At 33.9% G+C, this 12707-nt stretch overlaps 1 protein-coding gene across 1 annotated transcript; it reads left to right on the forward strand.

Annotated features, from left to right (window-relative positions):
• Positions 1-964: 964 nt before the first annotated feature.
• Positions 965-8092, forward strand: LOC114274705 (protein DETOXIFICATION 54). The gene is made up of 3 exons (XM_028216682.2): positions 965-1342; positions 1478-2353; positions 7154-8092. The coding sequence occupies exons 1-3, from the start codon at positions 1289-1291 to the stop codon at positions 7733-7735; spliced, it is 1512 nt and encodes a 503-aa protein (XP_028072483.2). The 5' UTR covers positions 965-1288; the 3' UTR covers positions 7736-8092.
• Positions 8093-12707: the final 4615 nt, after the last annotated feature.

Consider the following 12707-nt stretch of genomic DNA (forward strand, 5'->3'; position numbering starts at 1 on the left):
ATGTTAATTTTTTGTATTTATTGAATTTTTAAAAGATTTTTTTACAAAAAATATATTTTTTATATGTATTTATGTTAAGTGTGTTTAAAAATTAAAAAAATTATTTAAAATATTAAAAAAATTTAGTGAAATTAACAAAATATGAAAAATGAGAAAGTAAAATTTTTAAAAATTATTTTAAAAAAACAAAATCAAACAAGTTAAATATTTTCGGAAAAAAATAATAAATTTGTTTGGAAAAATGGATAAAAAATTAATTATTAAAATAAAAAATATTTTTTTAATACTATTTTAAGATAAAATATAAATGAGCTGATGGGAATGTTAATCTGAATCCGAACTGTTTTCGCTGAATTTCTGTCTGTAAATTTCCTTTTTCACTCTTTTTCTAGTCATTTCAACTCTCCTCTGCCCCAAAGCAGCCCCTCCCTCCAATGAGCCTAGTAGTAAGTAGGTCACAGTCGCCGCCTATACGGAAGTCCTTTGCTTTTTCCTTTCAGCCATCTCAATAGATTGATTTGGAATGTTTTAAAAAAATATATTTTTTAATTCATTAATTTATATGAGTTGAATTTAATATGATGTGAGTTGAATTTAATATGATATGTTAAAAAAATAATATAATTTAAAATAAGATAATATAATTAAGTAAAATATTAATTTTTTAATTTTTTATATTATTTAGCCTCTGTTTGGCAAGATGGTTTTCAGGTTTTTTTGGCTATTTTAACCACAAAAAATAAAATAGGCTATTTTAGCCATAACAAACAAAACATCACATCCAACCTATAATCATTACATTCTTCTCTCATAAAAAAAGTCAAAAAAGTCAAAAAGCCAAAAAACCCTTCCCAAACCAAACTTTTTAACCCAGACTAAAATAGCCAAAAAAACCAAAAAAAACAAAAAGTCAACCTACTTCCCAAACCAAGCCTTAATGTACCCAAACCAAGCATAAATATCCTCGTCTCGTCTGGCATAGAAACCATACATACCTACAAGAAAAAAAAGTGTCCACGCAGAACATCACATAACGTTACCTACTAAACTGTCCTTTTATCTGGTCAAACACAACCTCTGTTTCCTGTATTCAATTCCTTCATTTTTGGCCTTCCTTTCCTTCGTATTCAACGCAAAATCTTTTGATTCTTGTTCTTTATTCCTAAGTTCATGAACTACCCATAAAAAATATGAGGACTCAAAACCAAAACATAGCAAGTTGGGTCATCCGTTTTCTTATTGATTAAAATCAATCTTCTTCAAACCCATTTCTCAATCAATCTCCAACATGGAAGACAAAGACCCAGATTTTTCTTCCCCCAAACTCCCCACAACCACACAGGTATAACAATATTCACTTGACCCTTAATTCTATTTAAAATGCATTTTATTATTTTTTTTTCAGTGAATCAGGCGTAAAAACAGAGCTTGATTAATAACCCATTTCTAAAGTGCTCTGTTTCTTGTCTGTGAATAGGTTGTGGAAGAGCTGAAAGAGCTATGGAGTTTGGCTTTGCCAATAACAGCAATGAACTGTTTGGTGTACGTTCGAGCGGTGGTCTCAGTCCTCTTCTTAGGAAGGCTCGGAAGCTTAGAGCTAGCCGGTGGGGCGCTCTCCATAGGCTTCACAAACATCACCGGCTACTCCGTTTTAAACGGTCTCTCCTCTGGTCTAGAACCAGTGTGTAGCCAAGCCTACGGTAGCAAAAACTGGGACCTACTCTCAGTCTCTCTCCACCGCATGATCTTGATCCTGGTAATGGCAACAATACCCATATCCATCTTATGGATAAACATAGAGAACATCATGGTGTTGATGGGTCAAGACAGAGAGATCACATCAATGGCGGCGACGTACTGCATATATTCCCTACCGGACCTGTTAACGAACACGCTGTTACAGCCGATGAGGGTTTATCTAAGGTCACAGGGGGTGACGAAGCCGATGATGTACTGTAGCCTGGTGGCGGTGATGTTCCACGTGCCGTTGAATTACGTGGCGGTGGTGGTGCTGGGAATGGGGGTGAGGGGGGTGGCGATTGCTTCGGTGATGACGAACCTGCAGATGGTGGTGCTGATGGGGGGGTACGTGTACGGGTACGGGAGAGTGGAGGTGTGGAGATGGAAGGTGGGGATTGGAGGAGTGTGGGGTGGGGTGGGTCCGCTGTTGGGTTTGGCTTTGCCGAGTTGTGTAGGGATATGTTTGGAGTGGTGGTGGTATGAGATAGTGACGGTGCTTGCTGGGTATTTGGAGACTCCCAGACACACAGTGGCAGCCACCGGGATTCTTATTCAGACTACCAGCTTCATGTATACTCTTCCCATGGCCTTGGCTGGCTGTGTTTCTGCCCGAGTAAGCTCATTTCCTTCCGTTCCACCTTTACTTGTATACATATATCTATATCTAGAGCAAGGATCTCTGTCCTAAAAAATTCCTGTCTCGCTGTCTCAAATCACTCATAATCATTGAATCATTTGAGAAACTCAAAACATATCTAATAGTTATGAGCGATTTGGGAAACTAGTACAGGAATTTTTGGAACCGGTATCCTTGGGCCTATATCTAACACCATCTGAAATTTTTTTTTATATTAAATTTGAGTTAAAAATTGATGAAAATTTTGATTTGGGACCGTTCACTCCAATACTAAAATTAAAATTTTCATTAAATTTTTTTCACATTGTCTTGTCGTTTGGTTGACATCCGGTTAACAATTTAAATTTGGTGAAGATCAACACTACTATTTCATGAAATATCTACCTTCTTTTATTTGATATCACTTTGACGAAAATGTACGAGCTCATTTTTAAGATTTTTTCATCAAATTTAAATTTGACAATAGATTTGAGTAAAAGTTGAAGATCGTCTAATTATATAAATATGAGAGCATTCACCTTTTGTTCTAATTTTCTGAGGCCTGGTTTGGAAACAGGTCATTTTAGTAAATTTTTATCTTTTTGGTTAAAATATGAGGTATAAAATTAGTATATTTGGAATGATTTTTTAATTTTTTATGAAAATATATAAAAAAAAAATAAAGAAAAAAGAGAATGCTTTTGATATAAGTTATAGGTTTGTTTGATTTTTTTTAAAGTAACTTTTTGACTTTTAAGCTAAAACTATAACATGCCAACCGAGACCTGAGTTGAATTTTTTAGAAATTAAATTTTTTGTTTTTTGTATTTTTTATTTGTTTTTAGTAAAATTTTTTTTATATTTTAAGCAAAATTTTTACTTTTTAAATATACTTAAGCTTGGTTTGAGAACATGTTATTTTAGTAATTTTTGGTTTTTTAGCTAAAATATAGTTAAAAAAAATTAATATGTTTGAAATAATTTTTTAATTTTTTACGAAAGGTTGTGTAAAAAATAAAAAAAAAAGAAATTTGTGATTTTTTGGTATAGGCTATGCGCTTTTTAGTTTTTTTAATAATTTTTTTGATTTTTAGATTAAAACTGTTGTATGCCAAACGAGACCTTAATATAAATATAATTAAAAAGTAGAAAAAATTAGTGAAATATTTTTCTTTAATTTTGTGTAGTAGGAGATGTTTAAGATTTTTTTTTTATTACCAAAAGTCTTGCGATAAATTTTTTTTTGTAAAAATTAAAATTTCTCTATGTTGGGGGCCAAAATTTATCAGAGTCGGACACAAATTTCTTTGAGTCAAATTTTTGCCGCAAAAATATTGAGGGATCAGAATTACTATGAAAGTATTGCATGTTCTTTATTTTATAAAATATTATTATCAAGAATTTTAAAAAAAAATTCCTAAAAAATATAACATTTGTGAATTAAAAAAAATAAAATCACCCAATATCAAAACTGTAAAAAAAGTACAAAAATTTAGTATATTTTTATATTCCTGTGTATTTATTTATTTTTTAAAATATTTTTTTACACCTTTTCCTTTTGAAAGTATATCTAGCTTAAGTGCATTTAAAACATAAAAAAATTTGTTTAAATATTAAAAACAATCACTAAAAATAAAAAAAATATAAAAAATCAAAACTCAATTTTCAAAAAATTAAATTTAGAAAATTTTAGAACCAAATAAAGTGCTTGCTATTAAGTCCAAAAAAATAGACATACTTTTCAAGTTCTGGCAATCATTTAGGATATTTAAGACAATATTTTCTCACATATTTTTCTTAATTTCATACTTTTTTTAATCATTAATCATATCAATTACACAAACAAATTGCATTTTCATCAAAATTATTAAATAATTTCAAAATACTGTATAACATTCCCAATCATTGAAAGTACATGTGACAATACTATACGATATTTCCTGTTTGAATTATTTTTTATATTTTTCAATTCTTTTTAATAAAAAATCAAAAAATCAACTGAAATGGAGCCGAGCCACTTCCCAAACACCTTTATGAGAATATTTTCACTGGGATTTGGCTTTTCTTGAGTGAATGAGGAGGTGGAGTTGGGGGTATGAACCTATCATCGATTCGGTTTTGACATATGAACTGTTTATTTGATGGTTAATTACATCAACACGCCTTTGATTAGTTGGGAGTATCATTTTACCTCCTTATATTTTGATCCTGAGTACAAATAAACTCTCTAAAAGGGTCTAAAAGGTTGAATAGATTCATACTTCCTTTTGTTTTTTGAATGAGAATAGATTCATACTTGAAAGGGCAAAATGTACAGATTCATATGTGAGGGAAGTAAAGTGGTATTTACTAAAAGGGTTTTTGGTGTAATTAATCATTTATTTGATTCCATAGTTTTATGATTTTATTATATTTATTTATTTAAATTAAATAGAAAAACACAATTTTAAAAATAATCTATTATTTTTTAACATAAATAACCTTGGGTCCATAAATATTCAAATGATGCAAGCAATTACACTATGTAACGGTTGAAATTACCTGAAGTGGCCCAGTGTTTTTTTATTTTATTTTTTCCTCTGTCACCAAACACTGAGTTTAGTATTAGACTAAGGCAATTGTATTTTGAATAGCCAAACACAGTTTATAATTAGAGTAAAACAATTGTATTTTGAATAATGTTATGGAAAATGTTATACTTGAGCAGATTTTTTTATGAGATTTTGTTATTGTTAGAAAGAAATATGGTTGGGCCATATTATTAAATACACACCAAACTTAATTGTCTTTTTGTTTGGTGGTAAAAAATTTGTTTATATGTAATATTTGGGAGATCATCTCCCATCCATATGAGAGGGTGCTAGTCAATGGGGCTCGCCACAATCTAATTGGTTCGTGTTGTATAGTCTTGTGCGTGAATCATTTTTGAAAAGAGAAAATCGAATTGATCCGATATTCATAAATATATAATTTTATTATGTTCGTCTTTAAAAAGTATAATTTTGAAAATAGGTCATTTATTTTTTTTCAAAAAGCGTAATAAATTTATGCATTTATGAATATCAAATCAATTTGATTTTTTTCACAGAGAATATACACATAAGATTTTATAAAATGAACGGTATAGATTGTCAAATGGGACACATGAAGGACTCCAGTAGCATCGGAGAGGATTTTCTCCCTTACATTTTTTGAACTATTTTTCAAAATCATATCGATGTTGGTGAAGCTTTTGCACGAACCAAAATGAACTTGTCCTCTGAAAACAAAAAGAATATATATATATATATATATATATATATATATATTTATATATATTGTGCCTAACTACACTTGCAATCAATTTATGAGATATATAATAAAAATCACTTGATTTTGTTAGGTAAAGAAAAGCAGGGTACTTTAGGTTGCTTTCATGTCATCTAGTATGCATGAATGTGTGTGTGTGTGTGTGTGTGAAGATTATGCTTTTAATCTGTTATTTGATTGCATCACACTTCCACTTGTAGGGTACCCATACCCACATCATAAATGGATTGTGATTGGAAAAATCTTAGCGTAGGACAAGTGTGTTCACTCGCTCTTTCTACCTTTTATTTTGTGCCCATGTTCTCTTTTATTCCATTGGTATGTGATGAGACTATACTTGTAACAAAAGTGAACCAGGTGACCTTATATTATCCACCTTTTCATGCTCATACTATACTTGATGTACACTTTGAACAGGTCACTTGCTTCCATTGGCTTTCATTTTGATTTTAGCATCTACTTAAGTAATTTATTTGAAAGGCACACAGTGATATAATAATTAGTTGTTGTTAAGTAGATGGCAATTTATAGTGATTTGTATTAATTGTCGAAACAATTTTGAGTTCGGTTAAAACAGTGATCAATAGTTCAATTAATTGAATTCCGTTTGAGGACGAATAAGCTTACTTGCATTCTTGCTTGGGTTGATTACAAAGATTTCTCCATAGTCAAAGTCTAGGAAGGTACGAGTCCGGCTGACTTTGGATTCCAGTATGAAAGTTTACGCGTGTGATCCAAACTTAGAGAAGAGGGGGGGGGGGGGGAGTTCAGTTCAAAGGCTTATTTTGAAAACAATTATTATTCCTTTGCATAAGGACTCGTCTTATTGTTTTGAGGATTGTTGTTCCTTGTACAAATTTGAGTTGTGAAAACTGCCTCTTCAGAAATTAGGGTAAAATTGCATTCATTTTGCTATTTCTAGACTACATTTAACATGAGTCTTGTGCACTAAGTCGCATTTTTTTATATTAAGGATATATAGATTGAGCAATATTATATATTACCTTTTTTCCCCCTGTTTTATATTGCTGGGGCACATGAAAAATATTACTCACCTTCATTATTTCCTTAGATGATCATACAAAACAATGATACAAAATTGGTGATTTGTACCATTTGTGATATAGATCTTAGTGTACATAGATCCACAGAATAAACACTATGATAGGTCCCTCCATAATGGTGAATCATATTTTTCCTTGGACATAATCATGTATTAAGAATCATTTTCTTTTGATATTTGCAAGTCGATGCATAAACATTGCATTTGATTTGAGACAAACTAGTGCCCCATAAACATTGCATGTGAGAGAATTGTGCTCGGGTCACTACTTTCACTTGCATCAAAAGCACATCTCACTTGTCCATTTGATTTACAATGAATTTTCTTATTTATCTACAATTTTCCCAAAATATTGCATATTGGCAATTGAAGGAAATTTTTTCATACCCTTCTATTTAACATTAACTGCTGCACTATATGTGCAGGTAGGAAACGAGCTTGGAGCTGGGAAGCCATACAAGGCTAAGCTGGCCGCAATGGTGGCATTGAGCTGTGCATTGGTGATCGGTATCATCAATGTTGTATGGACAGTGATCTTCAGGGAAAGGTGGGGTGGCCTATTCACAAACGATGAGCCAGTCAAAGCCTTAGTTGCCTTGGTCATGCCAATCATGGGCCTCTGTGAGCTCGGCAACTGTCCTCAAACAACAGGCTGTGGTATCCTACGTGGCACTGCCAGGCCTGCCGTGGGTGCCCGCATCAACCTCATCTCATTTTACTTTGTGGGCACTCCTGTGGCTGTTGGCTTAGCCTTTTTCCTCAGGGTTGGCTTTAGTGGTCTCTGGATAGGGCTCTTATCAGCCCAAGTCGCATGTGCCGTGTCTATTCTCTATGTTGTGTTGATGCGGACGGACTGGGAAGGTGAGGCTATGAAGGCTAAGAAATTTACTAGCAATGGCATGGAGATGAGCAATGCTACTACTTGCAATGTGTTGGTAAGAGATAAGGTTGAAAATAATGGAGAGAGAAAAGGGTTTTTAGTTGATAACATGGATGATGTTTGGTAGAGTGAGAATTATACAACTTGGATGATGTTTGAAAACAGAATCGGGTATATAACACTAACAAGAGCAGGGTGTGTTTGATTGGTAGGATTTACTTTTTGCAAGTGTACTGTGTTTAATTTTATCATCAAATTTTGGGCACGTAGAATTATTGAGTACGGAGTTGGCATGTGGGGATATGCTGATTTGTTTGTTAAGTTTAGTTGCTTTTTGAGAGCAACTCTGATGCCATAGTTGAGGCTTTGTGATAAAAGCTAGGAACTTCAAAGTTATGTTGTTCATATTCACTCTTGTATAATAGGTTTGTAATAGGGTTCAGACTTAAAATAAATATGACCGAAGTAAATTTCTGAATAAAAATTTTGGGTATCCAACATTGCTTCGTGGTTCTTGAGAGGCGTGGGGTAGTGAATGAGCTGTTTTTGTTGAAAAAGCATACTGTCCCAGACTTTGAGACTAGGAAAACAACTAAGAAATGTAGTGTGGTTGGGATTAATTTGGCATATTGTGGGCAGCATCATGTTTTTGGGTAAAATTAAGAGATAGTGCAAGTGTGAATGAGCTGTTTTTGTTTAAAAACTCTATTGTCCCAGACTTTGAGACTTATAATTAGAGTGAATGTGAGTCATATATCATGTTCCTAATTCATAGAATTACTGGTTTTTGTTGGGGGTTGAGAGTGTCTTGACCCATTACAATTGTTGATTTTGTCATTCCATGTGTACATATTTTAAGGACAGGCACAGCCTTGCTAAAGGATATTGTAGCATTGAAATTGAAGTTGAAGCTCTACTTGTTATTCAGCTTATCATGGAAACAAACAATTGCATGCATCATTTCAGCAATTTAATTTGGGACTGCAGATTCCAGATGAGTCAGCTTGGGGTTCAAACAATTCAGTATGTGTACGGCGTGGTAAATGGTTGCGCGGACGTATTAGCAAATCAAGCATCTCATATAAGTGATAATTTGCATATGTTTTAGCCTACTCTTGTTTGCATGGAAAGTCATTTGTATGATGCATGGAGGATTAGTTATCCCAAAACTTGTATTTTCAGTGAGCATCTCCAACGGTAATAGGCATTTTACCTATCTAAATATTACTATAAAGTAGATATTTTATTTTGCCTATCAACTATTTCATATTTCTAATCCAACCATGCTCTTTATTTTAGCTATTCATTTAAATACTATTAATTTTATAAAATGTCACATCAACAACAAAGATGGAGGGAAATGATCCTAATGATTAAATATATTTTGCCTAGTCTTAAATGCTAGCTAGTGAATGTGAGTTGAGCTAAATGCCTAATCATATGCCTAGTGCATTGGAGTTGAAAAAAATAAGTTATACTAGGCATTTTGATTAACAAGCATGATATGCCTAGTGGGTTGGAGATGCTCAGTTTACCCCCACCCCCCCCAAAAAAAAAAAAAATTAAAAAATGAAAAAGCAAACAGGTGTTGGTGTTTGCCAAATATCTTTCTCTCATTAGTTTGGATGCTGCAATTGCCAGTGCAAGGTTGTCTTTTTATGAGACTAAGGTATAGTTATTACATACAATTATTTTAATTGGCGGCAGTATAGGAATCACTTAAAATAATTAACAAGTTAAAAATTATTATTATATAGTCAATATTTTTACTTTTATTTTTTTACATATCTTTCTATAAAAATTTAAAAAGTCAAATAAAATAATTAGTTCATGTAGAAAAAAAAAGAAAGAAATAATAATCAGTGGGAATAAATGAATTCGAGCATACCTTCTACGCTTAAACCGAATCCATAGATCATGTGGATGAATCACGTGTTTCCATTGATATCTTTAAATAATTCCAAGCAACGGAGTAGAATTATTAGGGAACTATCCACACTATTCATGGTACAAAAGCATGATTGTTCTCCTATGGCAGAGAGCTAGAGAGACTTTTTTTCAGAAATATTATTCTGTTAAAACCCATATCACCATAATATGTAATATGTATAGATGCAAGAGATGTAACCACCCACAACTTTATCTCCTTGGGAGATGAGATTGTGGGCTATTCACTTTTATCCTTAGGATAAGACGGTTTGAAATTCAAATTGATAAGGTCACTATATAGATCATGGGTCATGCCACCATGGGCACCCAAATCCAAGTTCGAAACCCAACCCAATTTCCAATATCTCTCATTCACACATGGGTTGGCATGACAGTGCTACATCTCTATCTCAATCTCAATCTACCTAAACCTTGAACTACCTTATACTTGCCAATTGATTGTGCAACCGCTGAAAACACTTGCATTTGGGAGCTCTACACTAGAAACTCAAAAAAGCCAGCATAGATACATGAACCTAAAGATAAAAATAGTATCTCATATATCCCAAACCAAGGCATCTCTAATCTCTTATAGAGCATGCTCGACCCTCTCATATGATGCAATATATTCATACTCAATCCGCGTCTCATACAAAGTGATGTGGGTTGCCGGCAGTGAATATACAACAGAGGTGTAAATACTAGATGATCTTCCCTTCGCCCTCATGCCATTTAGTTTAGGATTGACCACTTTCCCAGTGATGTCTCTTAAGGCCGAATCATACATGACTGTAGGCAACATACCAAAGTAGCAGAACATCAACCCCTCACCTTACGACATAGTCAAAGGTCACAAAAGGATACAAAAGTATATCAATAATGACACGGTGAGAAAGCAGGGCTCCACTCTCTCACTTCATTACTCAGTCTCCAAGCATATGTAGTATGAATATATGTTACGGTGGAGTAACTCTTCCAAAGCGTGATGTCATACTCGATACACCGTATAGATCTTAGTCTAGTCGCTCTTAAGCGCACAAGTCGCTTTCTAGCGCCTAACCCGAATTCTTTATTTGCTCGCCTTCTAGGCGCCAAATGAGATCTCGCATCCGGCTAATCATAACAGGCAGAACATGGAAAGCAGGTACTGAAATCCATGTTTGGTCTTTAACACGACCTTATCTTGGCTGCAACAATGGCGACATAAATAGTGGATAAAGCACTAGTCTCATCCTTACTCACTCCCAAGTGCCAAGGGTGATTGCTTGTGTGAGTGAGCCAATCTTGCCTGTTGGCATCATCATCTGCTACATAATATCATCAATATCCCATAAACTCACAAAAATAAGCGATCGATTGAAAAACACAATCATAGTTTGTGCCGTATCAGCACCTTTTCCGATAAACATATACAACGAAATCCACTATGTGCGCCTCATATGAAGTGATTCAAGATCACCATCTCATGTGCAACTACCTCTCCAAAGACATTCTAGTGACTAATTTGCATTCATTCAAGATGCACCCAACTAGCGCATTGAATCTTGCAATGGGCAAATTTATACACTACTATTAGAGCATCCTATCCACAGTGTAATAAGTAAGGTCAAGGTCTAAACTACTCAGTTGACCATATACAAAAGATAACACTCATCATGCCAAACATATCCTCATAGCGTAGTTCAGGCTTCCACAACAAAAGATCAAGGAATATAAACCATTTGTTTCTCTCTAAGATAATCTAAGGATTCACTCAATAGCTGAGACTCTAGCTTTTACCGATACGTAAGTCAATGTGTTTGCAATTTCACATCTAAAATCATTCTGGGATATTCCTTATGTAAGCCATCAAAGATAAACTGAGAATTATCCCAGAACAATCCCTAAGGATTGAACATCTAAGCATATAAATTACATCACCTATGTCCATCATGTCTAAAGCAGATGACTGCCAACTCTAAGTAGCGACAACCCTATAAATTCCTCGCTCATAATGACTAAGTAAGTAAAAACGTTTTTTAGAGCATTAATCATGCCTCAATGGTCTTCATCGATCATCGTTGGCCCATCATGGCTCAATGAAATCTAAGAACCACTATTTGGATAACTATTTTGAGCCGTAAAAGATTTATTGGAATTGACAATCTTTTGCACTTCTAACTTTTCGCCATAAAAGTAGAAGGTAAAGCCGTATGTATTTACTTATTCAATTCTCCAACAAGAAGTTGGGTCACAATGTCCACAAAGTAAAATTCCGAACTTATGTCAATAATGGCCTAAGCTGAAGTTAGCCTTACTCCCTAGGAGGAAGTATTCTCATGATTTACAACTTCTTCAATGGTGCGACTTTTCGATATCTAGCGAGCCTTATGCCCTAAAAATGACTATCCAAATCACGCATAACTTTAGAACAGTTTCGCGTCATAGTGGAAAGTCAACCAAATCTTAGAAATGGTTAATCCTCAAAGATTTCGTCTTAAAATGCGCACCATTGATCCACTTTCTAAAAACAAGGGACTAGAGTGCCTTTGACACTATCTTAGGCTCTTTATCATTTTACGGAGCAATTATGAATGTTTCCCTCTTAATCACTCAGTGATGATGTGGAAAATTTTCACATTCACTACCACGACCAAATGCGCAAATATAGATGCCTTTTTGTGGCTTTCTAACTTACTTGTGTGCAACCATTATGAACAAAGTTGCACATTCACATGAGAGCAAGATGCCGCAAGCGAGTGGGCCCAAGAAGGCCTACTTAAGCCATCCATGTCACCTTCTCATTAATGTGATTAAGTATAATAAGACACCGGTTCATGACCAATGCCATAAACTAATTCCAATCATCCTAATGTGTGAGTTCTCAAAGACAAGTGTAAAGGCTTAGGTCCAACTAGGCAATGACTCATGTCTAACTCATGTTTAATAGATCATAAAAGGATGTCAAAGAAATATCTAATGTACCTAAGTCGCAAATTTAACTAGTAAATGCTAATCCCCTGAATCTTCAAGTCAATTTTATTCTCTATACACTTTTACAGTATTTAGTTGCAACATGACGATACTCCTCTCGCCATCTATGTTTCATGCTTCATAGTTAGTTGCAATTAATTCTACTATCCACCAGAAAGAGAGAATAAGCAATCAATCTATGACAGCTCCTGAAGCAA

Source organism: Camellia sinensis, chromosome 3 (genome assembly GCF_055761805.1).
Source record: "Camellia sinensis isolate YWXY chromosome 3, ASM5576180v1, whole genome shotgun sequence".
In the NCBI taxonomy this organism is placed as follows: domain Eukaryota; kingdom Viridiplantae; phylum Streptophyta; class Magnoliopsida; order Ericales; family Theaceae; genus Camellia; species Camellia sinensis.